This window comes from Crocuta crocuta, unplaced genomic scaffold (assembly GCF_008692635.1).
Source record: "Crocuta crocuta isolate KB4526 unplaced genomic scaffold, BGI_CrCroc_1.0 scaffold113, whole genome shotgun sequence".
In the NCBI taxonomy this organism is placed as follows: Eukaryota; Metazoa; Chordata; class Mammalia; order Carnivora; family Hyaenidae; genus Crocuta; species Crocuta crocuta.
The window spans coordinates 1,638,667-1,655,866 of NW_027530368.1; the positions used below are offsets into that span (position 1 = coordinate 1,638,667).

Sequence of the window (17,200 nt, forward strand, 5' to 3'; positions counted from 1 at the left end):
CTACAGATTCTCCCATCCTACTGGAGAGGACAGAAGCTGTCCCAAGGGATCCCTCCCCTGAAGGGAAGGCATATCTGTCAGGAGGGATGGACCGGGTGGCTACAATCTGTACTTGGCTCAAGAGGGGCAGATGGCTGAGAGAACCTTGTCAGCTCCCAAGAGGGCCAGGCTCGCTGGGCCCATCAAGACTGGGCAGGAAGGAGCGCTTTTGGCCTTTCCTGCCGATCTTTTACCATTACTATTGTCGCTTTTTAAAAAATCCAATAAATACACATTTTAAATGGAATTTAAAACTACTCCTTTGTGAAAGGACACTATAAACTTTCTTTCCATTATTGTGATATACAAGGATAGAGTTTTAAAAACAAGAGGAAATAAAAGCCACCCCCCCCAAACAAGGTGGGGGGGAACCAACGTGGAGATATAAATATTAAGATCACGAAAAAAAATCACCCAACANATAAAAAGACTTCTGCACCCCCAACCCGCCCCCAGGTGTGAGGGCAAAAGCACCACAGAGGCAGCTCGGGCCGGGCCCGACGCTGAGGTACGCTGGCTCCCTGGCACCCCGGCACCTAGATCCAGCGGCTGTAGGGCCCAGTGACCTTCGTGTAGGCGTAGGAGGACACGGTGACTGCTGAGTCTGTGGGCACGGCCAGCGCCTGCCGGGTGGGGACGGTCCCCTTCTTCTCCTTATGCTGAGGCTCGGCAACCATGGCGCCCCCCCATTTGCGCTTCTTCCCATAGAGCTTGGCCTCTTGCTGGCCCAGGCCCAGTCGGGCGGCCTCCTCCTGCCGTGCCCGGGCCCTCTCCGCCAGCTGCTTCATCTTGGCCTCCCAGAGGGCCAGCCCATGATTGGGCTGGTTGAGGTTCTTGTGCTGGTAGAAGACCAGCGAGATGCGGGTGGGGTGGCAGCGGTTGGGTTTCTTGAGGGGCGTGGTGGCATGCAGCTCCCGCCGGGCACACTCGATGAGGATGGAGCCGTGAGCAGGGGCCACGGCCACACCGCCGATGTTCTCGTCCAGGAAGTTGTGTTCGCTGTCAGACCACAGCTCCTCCTCCTCCTCAGCCCCACCGTTCTTCTCCTCCTTCACCACCCCCTTGTTAGGGGGGTCCTCAGCAGCCCCCTCCTCCAGGCTAAAGGGATCCCACAGCTTCTCCTCGGACTTCAGGGACCCGAACAACTTCTCGCTGGAGCCCAGGGGCATGCCAAAGGACTGCCAGGCTTTGTCCAGCTGGCTCGCCCCCGGGGTTGGAATCCTTCCCTCCTCTCCCTTCAGGGGGCTCCACAACTTGTCTTGGAACCCAGAACCGCCTTTCAGGGCAGAGCTGAAATCCCCGGCCCCAACCCCCCAAGGCTTCTCAGTCAGGCTGGGCCCGGCCAAGGCTGAGGTGTTGTTCCCAAACTTGCAGGGGCTCCACGGTTTGCCTCGGAGCCGTCCTCCAGGCTGGGGGGCTGGCTGCTGCCCCTCACCAGGGAACAACCCCCACTGGCCATCTGGGAAGTGGGAAGGGGTCAGGCAGCCGGCCCCGAAAGAACTGAGCTTGTCGGGGATGATGGCAGGGCTCTCCCCAGGATGGAAGACACCCCAGCTGCCACCCACACTGTTAGTCCTTTTGGGGGACATGCTTGGGCCTCCTGAGTACTGTCCCCATAGGTGATTGGGTCCCCCATTCTGAGAAGCCTCCGGCAAAGGTGTTTTGTTCATCTTACCAGGGTCTCTGGGTAGAGATTCGGCCTGGACCAGTGGGTCTACTGGCTCTTGCTTGATGGATCTGTTGTAGCAGTTGGAACTCTGTGCAAAGGGAGAGGGGTCCCTGGATGCTGGGTGGATCTGGGGAGCCTTGGGAAGCAGATACTCCTTGGGGCCTGGATAAGCAGGCTGCTGGTGGTGAGGAGTGGGGTGGTGGGTGTCCGTGGGAACAGCCTGGCCAGGCAGCTCGGCAAACTCAGCACCACCGTAGGCCGGGCTCAGGCTGCTGTGCAGAGCATGGAGGTCTGGCTTCTTCTCAAAACTGCTGCTGCTGCCACTGTGTCCCCAGGTGCTAGGACCCAGGAACTGCGAGGGGAAGACAGGGTTGCTGGATGGAAAGCCATAGTAGCCGAATGACGGAAGAGCGTACTTGGAGTGGAAGCCGTTGACGGAGGTCAGGCTGGGCTGTGCATAGTAGGAGTGGTAGGAGTACACGCTGTTCATGCTGTACGGGTCGGAAGGCCGGCAGTTGCCCAGCACCGAGTAGCTCTCCACCACTGCGTTGCCGCTGTACTTGAAGGAGCTGAAGTGGTTCTGTGGCTCCACTTTAAGGGAGGGCTTCAGGCCTTGCTGGGACAGTCCACCCTTCAGAGCCAGGCCTGGGGAACACAGGAATCAACACAGAGAAGGGGCAGGGGGACCCCCAGCCTGCAAAGGCCCTGGGTGAGCGTGCCAGGGAAGGGGAAGCAACGTCCCTCTTCCCTTAAGGGTTTCCCAGCCCCACTGAGGTGCCGGGAAAAGCAGGGGCGGAGCCTACAGCCTGCACAGCACTTGTCCTCTTCCCTGGCAAACCCCACAAGTCCCCGCTGAACCCCTCCACCCCACCCCATGCTGGCTTCTGCGGGACAAGGGTCAGGGGAAATAAGAGCTGCCCCCACTGCACACCACGTGCCTGAGGCTGAGGCATTCTCGGCAGCCACTCCGGCTGGAGGCGGCCAGCTCCCCTTCTGCCTCCCCTCTGCTCCCCCACCCCCAGGTACTCGGGTGTTCCGAAGCTGCCGTGGATGCTGTGCCAACTGAAAGTTAAGGTCACGTGTGGTCCACGTGGCTGAGAGAGGCCTGGTCTTTAGTCTGCAATGCTATCGCGAGGCAGGAAGAGGGGCAGTGAGGGTGCTGTCCAGGGCCACAACCCTCCCCACCCTGCCCCGCCCAGTGCCACCACTGGTGGGCACCCTCTCCCTCCATACCTGGGTCAGTGGAGATGCCAGCCAGCTCCAGGGCCTCCTGTTTGATCTTCTCAGGAGTACTCAGCTTCTCCTTCTGAATCTTCTTCTTCTCGGCCGCCGCCTTTCTGGCTTCCAGCTGCCGCTGGCGGCAGGACTTGGCAGGCTCAGGCAGGCGCCGGACTTCGCGGGGGAAGGCAGTGAGCACCTGGATGGCCCCGCTGCCCACCTTGGCATTCTGGTTCTCCTCACTGCCAAACTCGTCTGTGTTGGACATCTTGTACAGGGGGAGCACGTGCAGCTGCTCATCCTCGGGAATCTTGCCCACGCAGCGATTGTCTTCCTTGGTCAGGGTGCAGACCTGCCCCAGGCAGAGAGAGGGAGGGTGCATGGCGTTGGGGGAGCCCGGTGCTCAAAGGAAGAGGCTGAGGATCTGCACACAAGACCTGCCCCCAACCTCCTCACACAGTCCCAACACCAGCCATCCAGGTTTCTAGAGTGTCTAAAAGCACAGCTGTCCTGGTTCATGGAGGAACAGTGTCCCCAACATTTAGAATCTGCTCTACAGCTTCAAAGGGCTTTAGATAAAGACATTCACTTTGTTTCCTGGGACCCTCATGTGGCTGAGAGGCGAGGAGATGATTGGCCCAAAGTCGCACGGCTGGAAAGGGGCTGGGTCAGGCCTGGTGGCCGTGGTCTTCCCACCACCGTAGTATTGTCACTGTCCTTTATCACCTTGCTGAGCCTCAGGCCTTCCACCATTATACTCCTTGCCCTGAACACTCAGCCTCCTTTTCCTCTTAAAATACTTTTTATGAAAAACCACTATGTCCTGGTTGTAGAAAATTTAGGCCAGCAGAAAGGAAATAATAATTATCTCCATAATCCCACCATCCAGAAATAATCACTATAAACACTTTGATCATATATGCATATACACACACTTTTTGGTAATGAGGTAGGATCACATTATACATACAAGCTTTATAATAACTTCATTTTTTAAACATGGCATATATATTTTCTTATGCATTAAATATTCTCCAATGTGATTTAAGAACTTGCATAATATTATTCTATTGTATCAATGAATTCATTTAATGAATCCATTACTATTAAAACTTGCCTCTAATTTTTTCCTATCATAAACAGTACTTACAGCACCTTAAAACTGTATTTTCTAAAACACGTAATTCCTCAGAATAAACACTGTGAAGTAAATGGCTACACATTGCCAAACTGCCCTCCAAAATGTTTATCAGGCTCTTCACTTGTACTGGCTGAAGGTGAGCTTCCATTTTCCTACACTTTTACTTATAATTTTGCCATTAACTTCTGAAAAACGTTCTGTTCATTATCAAAATGTATCTCACTGCTGGTCTCTGCATTTCCCTCATTACTAATGGGGTAAAATTTTTTTTCTCTTTCAAGTTTACTCTGACTGTTTTGTTGATTCTATTTTATTTTCTGTGTTCTTGATGCCCTGGCATTTGGGGCGTTGACCCTGGAGGGGTGTCTTTCCCCCACAACCAGCTAATTCCTAGAGATAGCAAATGACCCCCCCTTCAGGTACACTCTGATACACAAACTGACCAAGCCAGGGCCCACACCCCCAGCTCTCCCTTTTATCAAACTCTCACACACCAAGCAAATATTCCTCCTGCCCTCCATCACCCAGGGCTAGGGAGGACAACTGGGGAGCACCCCTATGGCTCAGCCCACAAACTCTTCAAACTCCAGTCCTCAGCTTACTCAGCTTCCATATTCTGCCTTGCCCACTCCTTCCAACCAAATCTCCAACTGCCGCAGGCCACCCTCTCCGCACTCACTCCTCTGCCTCCTGACTAATGCTGGTGCTCCCCCTGTGGCCTGGTGGGCACATGCTTCTCGGCTCTGTGAGTATAAAGTTCGGCCCTCCTGACAATCCTGTGTTTTCCGGTCTTATCATACTTCATTAAAACAAACCTTGGGTATATTTTAATACAGCTCTCTTTTTGGTGAGTGTTATGCCTTTTGCTCATTTTTATACGACTATTTATTTTTTATCATTTATGTAAAGTAATCTTTATCTATGAAAGTTATCATTCATTTTGTCACTTGTTACAAATACTGTTTTCCAGTTTGTATGGGCCTTTCAATTTTGATCACGCTGTTTTATTACTGAACGGAACCTGTACATTTTTATGAGGTCAGCGTGTTCATGCTTTTATCTACAGCTCCCCCTCTGGTGTGATGCTCTACCAAGTGTGGTTCTTCCCAGAGTATGTGTGGCTCTTCAGACTTGACCTGCTCTGACCAGACCCTGTGGGCTTTCTGGGTTGGACTGACCACTGGCCCTGCTTCCCATCATTCCCTAAAACCCAATGTGATAGACACTACAGCAAAAGTAAAAAGCAAAGGATGAGATAGGACAGAAGCTGTGTTTCTCTCCTTAACGTGGATACCTTACCAATGTCAACAGACAGGGCTATCCTTGTTTAAAAAAAATAAAAATAAAAAAGAGGACATAAAGGGTAGTCAGAAAGACAAAATTTAAATGGGTAAGAGATAGAGAAAAAGATGTTCAGCCTCTCTAGTCGTAAAAGAAAAACTACAGTCTGACGTACGTCTGCCCCTTAGGCGGGCAGAGACTAAAGAAACTGAGAAAACCCTGCGTTGCCAAGTGAGCCGGAGAAACCACACTCTAAGCCTGTATCAGTCCTTACCCGGGATCTCAAGGGGATTATTCCCCCACCACACCAAGAAGTAGTACGGATGGACCCCCACTCTGGTTTACACAGGGGGTGTCTGGAGGCACTCACTGTCCATCCACAGGGGAAGTGGTCAGAGCCACACATACAACCTTACAGCACGTTGAAGTAAGTCTACATCCAGTGACACACAGAGCTATCCATCATGTATTCTCATGAAAAACAGGTCATGGAACAGCACATACATATAGTGTGATCACGTCGGTGTAAATCTTACACAGCTGTACACACATGCACACATATTCAGGTACCTGGAAGGCTGGTCATCACAATGCTAACTAACACTCATTAGGTCTCTGAGATTTCAGGCAATTTTTACTTTACACTTTCTTAAACTGTTTACTTTTTTAGACAATAAATAGTTTGATTTAAAAAAAACACTGTTCATTTTGGAAGAAGTTTACTTTTTCTTCCACTCCAAATGCTACAAGCTCTGGGATCAAAATAACCTCACTGTGCTCCTCTCTCCCGATGTCTCCTCCTCCTTCCCTGCCCCTCTTCCAACCCCGGACGTCCCTCCCTTTCTCTGTGTGGCAGCTAGAAACCCTCAAAATACCGTGTGGATGGAGGCCTGCCTTCTAGCCTTGGACATAAGGGAAGGAGGACAAGGTAGAAAAATAAAGTCTCGTGCTGGGCCATCAACCCCCGTGGCAGACCCCAGCGACACCCTGACTCTGGGAGTCCCCTTTCGGGTGAACTGCCAGTGCCCCTGCCTCTTCCTCAATTCCCCAGGGAGCCCGGCCTGCCAGGACCGAGTTAAAAAGCCATGAAGAGAGCTGGCACCATCCCTTCGAAGCGGTCCCCACTCACGCCCTGACCTCCCCTCCTCTCCATCTGCACTTGCTCCCCTGGTGACGGCGTCTAGCCCTGTGGCTGAAACTGTGAACTACGTATTCTCCAGGCAGCCCACCCCCCTGCCTGCTCCATGTGTCCACCTGGACATCTGGCAGCAGCTCAAAACAGAACTCTTCACTTTCACCCCCAAACTGGCCTTCTCCTGCGATTCTACGTCTCAGCGTACCACACCGACACTTGCCCAGGTGCTCAGGCAAAAAGCCTTGGGGGGCTCTCTAGTCTTTCCCTCTCATATCCTGCACCTGTCCANCCCAAGCCCTGTCACCTCTAGCCCGGACACTGTCCCAGCCTCTTAACTGGCTTTCTCCTCTGATCGTCTCCCACTCACCCCATTCTCCACATACTTCTTTTCCATCTGCAGGACCAAGAGAGCACTTGTAACGTTATCAAGGAGATCCTACCACTCCCAGCTTCCCATCACACTTGGAGAACAACCCACAGCCCTGCCCACCTTCTGAGCTCACTGTGAGCTGGTCCCTGCCTACCCCGAGCCCTTGTCTGTGCTGGTCCTTCTGCCTGGAGCCCTCCACCCTCAGACACTCAGGTCCCTTACTCTCTTGCTTCATTCATGCCTCAGCTCAGGTACCCCTCCTCAGAGGGGCCGCTCTGCCCATGGCTTCCCAAATAGCATCTCCTATCACTCTACCCCTTACCCTGCTGATCTCTTCCTCACAGCCTTCAGCACTACCAGACATTAACTGTATCACATACTCGGGCAGGGCTTAGTCCATTTTGTTCCCCAACATCTAGAACAGTACCTGGGGCACAATAAACATTTGCTCAATGGATGACTCCAGAAGCGGTCTGGATTTAAATCCAAGTGTTCACAGAGACCTGGAACCATCTTTAGGTAACTGAGGGAGTCCAGGTGCCCAACAGCCTGCATTCTACAGCATCCACCTAAGACGTGGAGACGAGACCAGCCTCGTCCAAGCATTCCGGTCCATGCATTTCTCAGAGAAGTGGGCAGGGGCAGCCAGTCTGGAGGGCACCTCCCAGTGATGAGACTCTTGTCTCCAGGGCCCTCCCTCCTCTGAGCCCACCTGTGTGCATAAACCAGTCTCTTTCCCAGGACCATCCCGCGGGGACTCTGTGACGGGCCCAGGTTCCTTACCACTGTGCACCCGTTGTAGAGGTTATGCTGGTCCTTGTGGGCGTGGGCACAGAAGTCCATGCAGGCTGTGACCCCTGAGAAGGGCCGCCCTTCCTTCAGCCCCAGGCGGCAGTCAATCGCTATTTCCTCATTGGTCACCTGCATGGATAGCCAAAGAGAACTGCTTGTGTGACCTGAGGTCAGTGGCCCTGATTCTGTGCTGGGGAGGCGGGGCTAGGTCTCAGAGGGAGGGGGTTAAGGACCACGGAGGCCTTGCACAGGGGCTTCAGGAGGTAGGCTTTCTGGCTGAAGCTTCCGTAGCAATTACTTCCTTCTGGGTAACCTCAAGTCACCCTCACTGCATCTGCATGGTGGGATGCATGGGGGACAGGAGAGAGAAACCTGAGCCTCCCCAGAAGCCAGACCAGGGGAGATGATGGATTACCATGGGGAAAGGCATGAAAGTAAGGGATAGGGGAGAGATGGTCTGGGATGCAGTTGGCTTGGTGTAAAGAAAGGATCTCATCAAAGACCTACATCACTGCTCTATCTCTAGCCAAGCCCTTCCCATAAGGAGCACAAAGGTGCTCACTCTCCCATTTCCTGACTTCAGGGAACATGACCAGAGTTACAGATGACACAGGGGCAGAGAAAGGCCCAAGCCTCAGTACCTGGTTCTGATAGGCCTGAGGGGCCAGCCTCTTATACAGGGGAGCAACTTCGGTAGCCAGATCCTGGAAACTCTTCCGGAGCACTTCTTCCTGTAGAGAGAAGAGCAGTCACGCGTATCCAGAGCAGCCCCATCTAGCACACTCTACATACTGGAAATTAACCTCCACTCTAGAACCATCACTGGGTTGCTGGGAAGGTGGGAAGTAAAGTGCCATCAGGTGTTTTTACAGGTTCTGTCTGGGAGGCGTAGGGTACCATGTCTGTTTTAATGTTGGAGATAGAAGCTCAGGAAAAGCCGTGGCCTGAAGGTCCAGTCATCCTGACCACTAAGCGACGGCTCTTCCAGGTTCCAGCCCAGTGCCGCTCACAACACATAAAACCAGTTGTTGGTTTTGAGTGCTCAATACCCTAGGTCAGAAGTGCAATGCAGCAGGCGGGGAAAAGCAAAAGCAACGGGTGTGGCTTTTTCTTCTGGTGTTACAGACAGGTAAATGATGGCAGAGAGGGGCAGGTCAAAGTCTAGGTCAGGAATTCCACAGCCAGCCAGGCCCAAAGCCTATCATGAGCCAGGGACACTCTACTCTCTAGACCTGTACCGTTACATGTGTTAGTCATGAGCCCTGTGCTGCTATTGAAATATATATTAAATTTAATTAAAATTAAATAAAATTGGGGCTCCTGGGTGGCTCAGTTGGTTAAGTGTCTGACTCTTTATTTGGCTCAGGTTCGATCTCACCCTCTGTGAGATTGAGCCCCATGTGGGACTCTGTGCTGACAGCATGAAGCCTGCTTGGGATTCTCTCCTCTTTCCCCCACTCCGCCTCTCCCCCACTCACTCTCTCTCTCTCATGATAAACAAACATCTAAAAAAAGTTAAATAAAATTAAAAATCCAGTGTCTGTTTCACTAGCCACATTTCAAGTTTTTGTGGTTACATGAGGCTCCTGTGCTACATGTTTTTTGCAGAGAACGTTTCCGTCCTCACAGAAGAAGTTCCACTGGATAGTGCCACCCCAGACAAAGCAGCAGCATCCCAGCTACATTTGGCCAAGGGTTTCAGGCATCCACAGCCTCTCCCTGGCCCTCTGAGGGTGGCAAGTAGAGCCGGTGGGGGCAGGTGTGTGTGTGCATGTGGGTGTGCATGTGGGTGTGCGTGTGTGTTCCTACAAGGCCTTGAACACAGATAGGCATGAAGAGTTTTCAGCGACAAAGAGGAAGAAGAAGGAAGAGAAAAAGAACCAAGTTTACAGAAGTAGACATGGAAGAGCAAGACCAATGGCTCAGCAGTCTGTCCAGCAGGGTGGCCAGAGCTGCCAGCCACCGCCAGCTGCCTATCTCTGGCTGCAGTCCAGAGGCTGCCACCAACATGGAGGGCCCAAGGCCAGCACAGCACAGGGCCGAGGCTCATAAGCTCTGGGAAAACCCAGGCCTGACTTTACCATTACTGCCACGTCGTCCCACCCCATCTGTAAGGTGAGTAGCAGCGGGGCCTAGACCCCGGGGTGTGGCGAGGTTAAGACCCTGAGGAGATGCATACTGTGAGGTGCTGGCCAGAGTCCTTGCACTAAGTAAGCACAGTGAAATGGCAACTGATGGAACGGGGGAAGTATCTGTGAGAAATTAATGTCTTTTCACTCCTGGTCATTCCTAGTTCCTGTGGCCCTGGGGCTCCTCTCTTCATTGAAACAACTGCATTTGCTTGCTTCCAGGGGAGGGCAGATGCCACCAAAGAGAAAAGTCCAGTGTCAAATCAGACTATCAGACTAGCTTGTGCAATAGTCTAAAAGCCAGGCTTTGCTGGGAAAAAACAGTTCTGCATTTGAAAATGATTCCTTTTACTTCTGAAAAGCAGAACTGGGTACTCAGAGCATAGAAGTTTATTACACACAGAGAAGAAAAACTTGTGCCCCGAGGGAGTCCCTGCACCCATGGAAAAGGAGGACAGCCTTCTTGTACAGGAGCTCAGGGAGACGTGGAAGGTAGAACTGGGGATCAAGACGCTGCCTAGATCCCCACGAAGGGACCCAGTACCCTGCCTCACAGGAGCCCAGGTAGTTGGGAGGTGGTAAAGTGGAGGGGAGATGGTGGGGAGCCCAGACAGGCCCGCACCTTCTCTGCATTTGGAACTCCACGTGAAGACCACCTCCGGGATGGCATTCACAAGCACAGCAGCACAGGGGACGGGGCAGGGCGGAAGGCAGCCTGGCCTCACCAGGAGGCTGCAGACAGGAGGCTGTTGTGCACACTAGTCCGGAGCCTAAGAGACAGGCCAGGCTCCCAGCAAGGAGACAGCAAGGGCCTGGACCCATGGACGACCGTACAGAGACATGGGCCTGGCTGCCAGGCAGGACGAGGGGCCCTTCGGGAAGCCCAGCACTGGCCCCAGAAAGCGGCCGAGGGCCTAGAGGCTCCTCTTCCTGCTATACCTCCCAACCCTGCAAACACGTCTTGGAAAGAATGAAGAGAAGAAATGACCCATGAAGAAGGTCAAATTCTGGTGAGAAACTTGACTATTTACCTTAAAGAGACTGTTTTAAACTGGGAGAGTATGAGGTGCCCCTAACTGATTAGGTTTAATTTTTTTACTCATCACACCCCTCCACACCACACCCCACATACCTTACTTCACAGCAAGATAAGGTCAGTTAAAAAAATAAAGCCAGTTGCATGATCTGCGCACGAGTCGGGGTGTGCCAACCCATCCCCCACCGCACTACCAGAGACAGGAGGTGGGGTGGGAAGAGCCAGAGCTCCGCTCACCTCCTTGGGGTTGTCCCCTGCGAGGCGGAACTTGCGAGGCGTCTTGCTCCGAGCATATTTGCAGCCGTTGAAGTACATGCTCCAGGAACATCCAAAGGAGAAGGAGGCACCGCAGGTGTTGGGGTCTTTGCCTTGGCAAGCGCAGGTCCGGCTGCAACACGCGTCACACGTTAGGCATACAGACACATTTTTTGTTCTGAAACCGTCCTCCTACATCATGGGGAGGGCCTGCTGAGGCCTGGCACCCATGGCCTCCCGGTGACTGGGACCACATCCCTCCCCACCTTTAACTCCTTTCCCAAATTTCCTTGTGTTAGAGAGTCAGCTCTGAGCAACCCTTTCTTCTCCTACCCCTGAGCCTAAAGGTCTAAAAAATCTGCTGTTGGGAGGGACGCCTGGGTGGCTCAGCCGGTTAAGCATATGACTTTGGCTCAGGTCATGATCTCACGGTGCAGGAGTTCAAGCCCCATGTCGGGTTCTGTGCTGACAGCTCAGAGCTTGGAGCCTGCTTTGGATTCTGTGTTTTGCTCTCTCTCTGCCCCTCCTCTGCTCATACTCTCTCTCTCTCAAAAATAAACATTAAAAAAAAAAAAAAGAAGAAAATTTGTAGAATCTGTTGCTGGGAGAAACTCATGGGTTGTTTGAGGCAAGTGGGAAGAATCTAGTCAAAACCCCAGTAAGGTTTATACTTTGCCTTAACACTAATATCATGACACGTTCTAACACATATGACACAATCAGGGAAGGGACATGGACTATAGGGTATGAGCACGCCTGCTTCCTTCAGGCCCAGGAGCTGACAGTCCTTTAAATAAATAAACACTGACATTATCAACAACTAATCAAATCTGGAAATGCTCCAGATGCCCCTCAACTGGGGAGTGGATAAATGACCTGTGAGGAGTCCAGCAGTGGCAGACTACTCAGCAATAAAAAAGAATGAGATACACACTTCCACAGATGAAGCTCAGAAACTTTTTCCCTATGCTTAGGGAAAAAGAAGCCAGACTCAGGAGGCTACACCCCGTATGGTTCCATCTATAACAACATTCTTGCAAAGGCAAACTGACAGGGATAAGAAGCAAGAGTGGCGGTTGCCAAGGGCAGAAGGAAACCTGCTTACAAAGTAGCACAGGGGGACTGGAGGGGATGATGGAAAGGTTCTAGATCTTCGTGGCGGCTATGTGACTGTAGACATCTGTCAAAACTCTTCAAACTTCAACAGCTGAAATGAATACTATGCTGTATGTTACGTAACTGGAATTTAAACAAAAAACTTAAGAAGAAACCTCTTCAACTGTATACCTAAGTAAAAATTCCTTAATTTAAAAAGTGGGGTTGAGGGGCTGGGTTGTTCGGTCGGTGAAGCATCCGACTTGGGCTCAGGTCATGATCTTGTGGTCCGTGGGTTCGAGCCCGCATCAGTCTCTGTGCTGACAGCTCAGAACCTGGAGGCTGCTTCAGATTCTGTGTCTCCCTCTCTCTTTCCCCCTTCCAGACTCACTCACACCCTCTCTCTCTCTCTTTCTCTCTCTCTCAAAAATAAACATTAAAAACAAACACCTTAGTTTAAAAAGTGGGAAGGGGCGCCTGGGTGGCTCAGTCAGTTAAGCATCCGACTTCAGCTCAGGTCATGATCTCACAGTCTGTGAGTTTGAGCTCTGTGTCGGGCTTGTGCTCACAGCTCGGGGCCTGGAGCCTGCTTTGGATTCTGTGTCTCCCTCTCTCACTGGCCCTCCCCTACTCATGCTCTGTCTCTCAAAAATAAATAAATGTTAAGAAAATAAATAAAAAGTGGGAAAAGACCCTAGAGGAGCAGGTTTTATGAATGCCACTGATGCCTTAGATGTACAGAGCACTCAGGCACTCCCAGCTATTCCACCATTAGAACCTCAGAGTTCATCTGAGGTTCAACAGCAAAGCTGAGCTAAGTCAAGAGACCCTTCTCCTGCTGGGACCAGAAGAACCCAGGTCAGGATTGTGGGAGAACTTCTTTCATCACAGCCCTGACTGCAGGACAGACAGGGCCTTGGGAGGGGCTAGCACCCCCCTCAGGGGGGCCCGGGGTCTCTCCCTGCCTCTGCTCCCCAAGGCCCCACTGATGGATATCTGGCCCCGCCACCCCACCCTTGCACGTCGGGATCCTACCCACGTACTCATCATTGAGGCCACATCTCCGGCTGGTAGGGTTCCCATACTTCCGGAGGGTGTCGGTGAGCTCTTGGTAGAGGGTGTCTCCGAGGCTGCGTGGGATGCCTTCCCAGGCCAGGATGAGGATGACAATCACCGCGTTCTGGCAGTGGTGGCCCGCCCGGTGCCGCACCAGGCACAGTAGCTTCTCCTCCAGCGTGTGCCTGCGGATCACCTGCAGGGGCGCGGGGTGGGGAGGGCACTGCTAACTGTGGAAGCCACGCCACCACGCTCCTCTGCATGGGACGCCATACACCCCCCCACCTCTGCCGACCAGACCTGGGGATTCAGGTCTTTAGGGCAGTGTCCACGGGATATCACAACCTGCTAATGGCAACCACACAGGCTAAGAGACCGTTAATAATTAGGGAATAATAAACACAAAAGTAATTTAAGAGCTAAATAAAAAATATTTACTACAAAACCTAAGTTATTATTGATGAATTACACAGACTTAGGACTAAAAACACACAGATAAATTGGTAAGCCAAAATATATTCAGAGATTTTTATGTAGTCTTAAAATATTTGCAGAGAAAATGCTGCATATCTGTATGATTTTAATGAAAAACCAAGGGCCCTGGTGTTGTGGAAAACAATTTCGGGTAGTTTCTTGAAAAGCTAAACATATAATTACCATACGACCAGGCAATGCCATTCCTAGGAATATACCCAAGGTGACCGGGAGCAGGGACTGGGACAGGTGTTTACACACTCATGTTCAGAGCAGCACTGGTCACAGCAGCCACACAGCAGGAACAACCCAAGTGTCCATCAACAGATGCATGGATATAAGACGTGGACTCTCCAAACAATGGAATAGTCATAAACCTTAATGAGGAAGGAAAATCTAACTCATGCGACAACATAGATGAACCTAGAGAACATGTTAAGTGAAAGAACCCAGACACTAAAGAATACGTACTGTATGATTCCACTTACACAGAGTACCTAGAAGAGTCACGTTCACAGAGACAGAAAGTGGCTGCCAGGATTGGGGCGGAGAGAATGGGGAATTATTATTTAACAGGTACAGAGTTTCCCTATGGGATGATGAAAAAGTCTTGAAAAATCTAGAGTGTTCTGATGGTTGCAAAATGGTTGCAAAGCAATGTGAATGTTGGGCCGCCTGGGTGGCTCAGTCAGTGCAGTGTCCGAATCTTGATATCAACTCAGGTCATGAACCCAGGGTCGTGGGATAGAGCCCTGTGACAGGCTCTGCGTGGACAGCATGGAGCCTACTTAAGATCCTCTCTCTCCCTCCCTCTGCCCCTCCTTCGCTCTAATATTTAAAAAAATACAAAACAAAAAAAGAGTGAATATAGTTGATGCCACTAAACTGTATACTTAAAAATGGTTAAAATGGCCAATTTTATGTTATGTATATTTTAACACAGTTTTTAAAAATTAGACAATAAACTGTATAAAAAAAGAAAAAATAAAGACAATAAACTATTTGTGTAAAAAAAATAAATAAAAAATAAAAATAAAATAAAAAAATTTTTAAAAAATTAAAAAAAATTAATAATATACCCCAAACCAGTGAACTATATACTTTGAATGGATACATCGTATGGTGTGTGAATTATATCTCAATAAGGTGCTTAAAGAAAACAAAAAGCAAGGGCCTTGGGCTCTGCACTGCTGCCAGGTCCCCAGGTCCTCACACAACTCACATCCAGAACTCTTCCCCAAAAGATAAGGAAACGGCAAAGGGCTGAGGAGTTGTGGGACAAGGTGGCTGATCTCCCCTAAGAGCTCCAACTAATTCTCTGACCTGATAAGATGAGGGATGAGGGCAGACTACAAGGGCTTGCACTCAAGGCGGGGGCTCCACCAAGGAGTCCACACAAGGAGCTTTCGCAAGTAGCTTCCTGCTCTAGAAGGGGAGCAGGTGGTTGGCGGGTGGAGGGGAGAGTGACAAGGAGACACTAACAAACAACACAAGCAAAAGGGGATCAAGTGCTGAAGTAGGGAAGCGGGGGATGAAACAGGAAAAGGAATGCATTCAGACACATTGAGGAGAAAGTGACTTTGGGACCGTCTGACTCTAGGGGCTGAGGGACAGGGCAAAGTCTTAAATGGACTTCCACTTTTGTGGCACAGGACAGTGGGGTGGGTTGTGGGTTGTTTACACACTGGAGCTGAGGTCCTTTGGAACATTCGAGTGGCTATTTCTAGTTAGACCCCAGCACATTGGGTCTGATAAGGCCAGGAGATGCCTGGGCTGGAGACACACTTGGTCATGAGTACATCAGGGAGCTGTGCAAAGAGGCAGCCAGGCGTGCAGTATAAATAAGGAAAGTGGGCCAGATGGACAGCTGGGGGTGGTGTGAATCATGGCCAAGTGAAAAACACTTGCCCCTTCAAAATGGGTAGGCCAGGCCTCCTCTCCATCAGCCACTGCCTGGTGGGAATTCCAGCCTAGTGCAGCTACCTCTTCCAATTTTAACAAGAAGAAAACAGAAATCTAGATTTTTACCTGAAGTCTCTCCTTTTAAAGATGTGAGCACCTAATTCAACTTTTTAAAATCATGGTAAAACACATGTGACATAAAATTTACCACTGCAGCCATCATTAAGCACATGGCTCAGAGGCAGAAGTACATTCACCCTGCTCTGCAGCCATCACCGGAACTCTGTCCACCCCCACAGCATCCTATCTTCCCAAACAGAAACCCTGTACCCATTTACCTGTACTCTCCCTTCTCTCTGGCCCCTAGACCACGGTAACAGCCATTCTACTTTCCGACTCTGAGTAGTTTGACTACTCACAATACTTCATATATGTGAAATCATAGTGTGTTTGTCCTTAGCATAACCGCCTCAAGGTTCATCCATGTTGTAGCAGATGTCAGAATTTCCTTCGAAATTTTAAGGGACACGTTAAACAAAACATATCCCTGGCCCATGAGTTCCTACTCTGGGCCAACCCACAGAAGCACCGGTTACATCATTATTTTTTAAAAATGTTTTTTGGGATCAGTAACACATGAACATGTCATTAAGTCATGTGGTATCAGGGCTCCCTGTGTGACTGCCTGGCCTCCGCAGACAGAGCCGGGCGTATCGTGAACATCGACACACATCCTGGGTACTGATAAGACTGCAGTCTCTGTCACCAGGCTTTCTGAGGCTCTACTGGCAATCCCTGCTCGGTGCTCAGGGTAGGGCACTGGCTAATCACACTCATGTGCAACATGTGTTCAGAGCACACAGGGAAACACCTGACCTGTCAAAGCTGAGATTGAGGCCATGTCTTTTTGGTTTCCCAAGTGGCAGACACATAAACATGATAAGCACAAGCAGACAGCTCTCTGTGGCCACACCCTCAGAGGCCGATGGGTACACTCAAAAGAAGTGTAAGAAAACAATAAAGTGGCGCTCCCTTCCCCCTATTATGAAGGAAGCCGGCAGGACTGAATGCACGAAGTGCAAAAATCAAAAGGCCAGTGTAAGGCAGGAAGACACCAACACCTGAGCGCAGCCACACTGGTGGCTCATATACCGCCATGGATCACAGACAGAGCCCCCAGATTCTGGCCAGGAATCCTCTGCTCACTGCACAACAACAGCACAGCACCAAAGGAAGCCCACATCTGTTTTCCTACTCCTGGTACTTAGTTCCAATCCGTGGGGTTCCCCAGGAGGTCTGTTCCACCCCTGCCCTCAAGGGGCCTTCATATATCTGCCTTCAGACCCCTGTTATCTTCACAGACTGGCCCTAGCAGCATCTCCACGATTCTTCTATCCAAAGTGCATTTGTGTGGTCGGCGGTGTTTGTTTCTGGCATGTCTCCATTTATTCTGAACCCCTGGAATGCTACCTGGTCATTCCCTTACTCCCATATTTGCCGACTTCCATACTTAGTACAAGCCTCCTCCAAAGTGGAGAGTATCAGTGCACTCCCTGGGCTATCTCACTGCTTCCTTAGATCCTTCTCTCAACACACATTTGCTGGGGA

At 50.9% G+C, this 17,200-nt stretch overlaps 1 protein-coding gene across 2 annotated transcripts in view; it reads right to left on the reverse strand.

The window, feature by feature from the left end:
• Positions 1-464: 464 nt before the first annotated feature.
• Positions 465-17,200, reverse strand: part of TET3 (tet methylcytosine dioxygenase 3) — a 77,350-nt gene continuing 60,614 nt past the window's right edge. For both annotated transcript variants that reach the window (XM_077766265.1, XM_077766266.1), the window contains 6 exons: positions 13,204-13,412; positions 11,048-11,198; positions 8,287-8,376; positions 7,637-7,774; positions 2,942-3,278; positions 465-2,353 (listed from right to left, as the gene is read on the reverse strand). In XM_077766265.1, the coding sequence (XP_077622391.1) occupies positions 576-2,353; positions 2,942-3,278; positions 7,637-7,774; positions 8,287-8,376; positions 11,048-11,198; positions 13,204-13,412 (2,703 nt within the window). In that variant the 3' untranslated portion in view covers positions 465-575. The remainder of the gene's footprint in view (positions 2,354-2,941; positions 3,279-7,636; positions 7,775-8,286; positions 8,377-11,047; positions 11,199-13,203; positions 13,413-17,200) is intronic.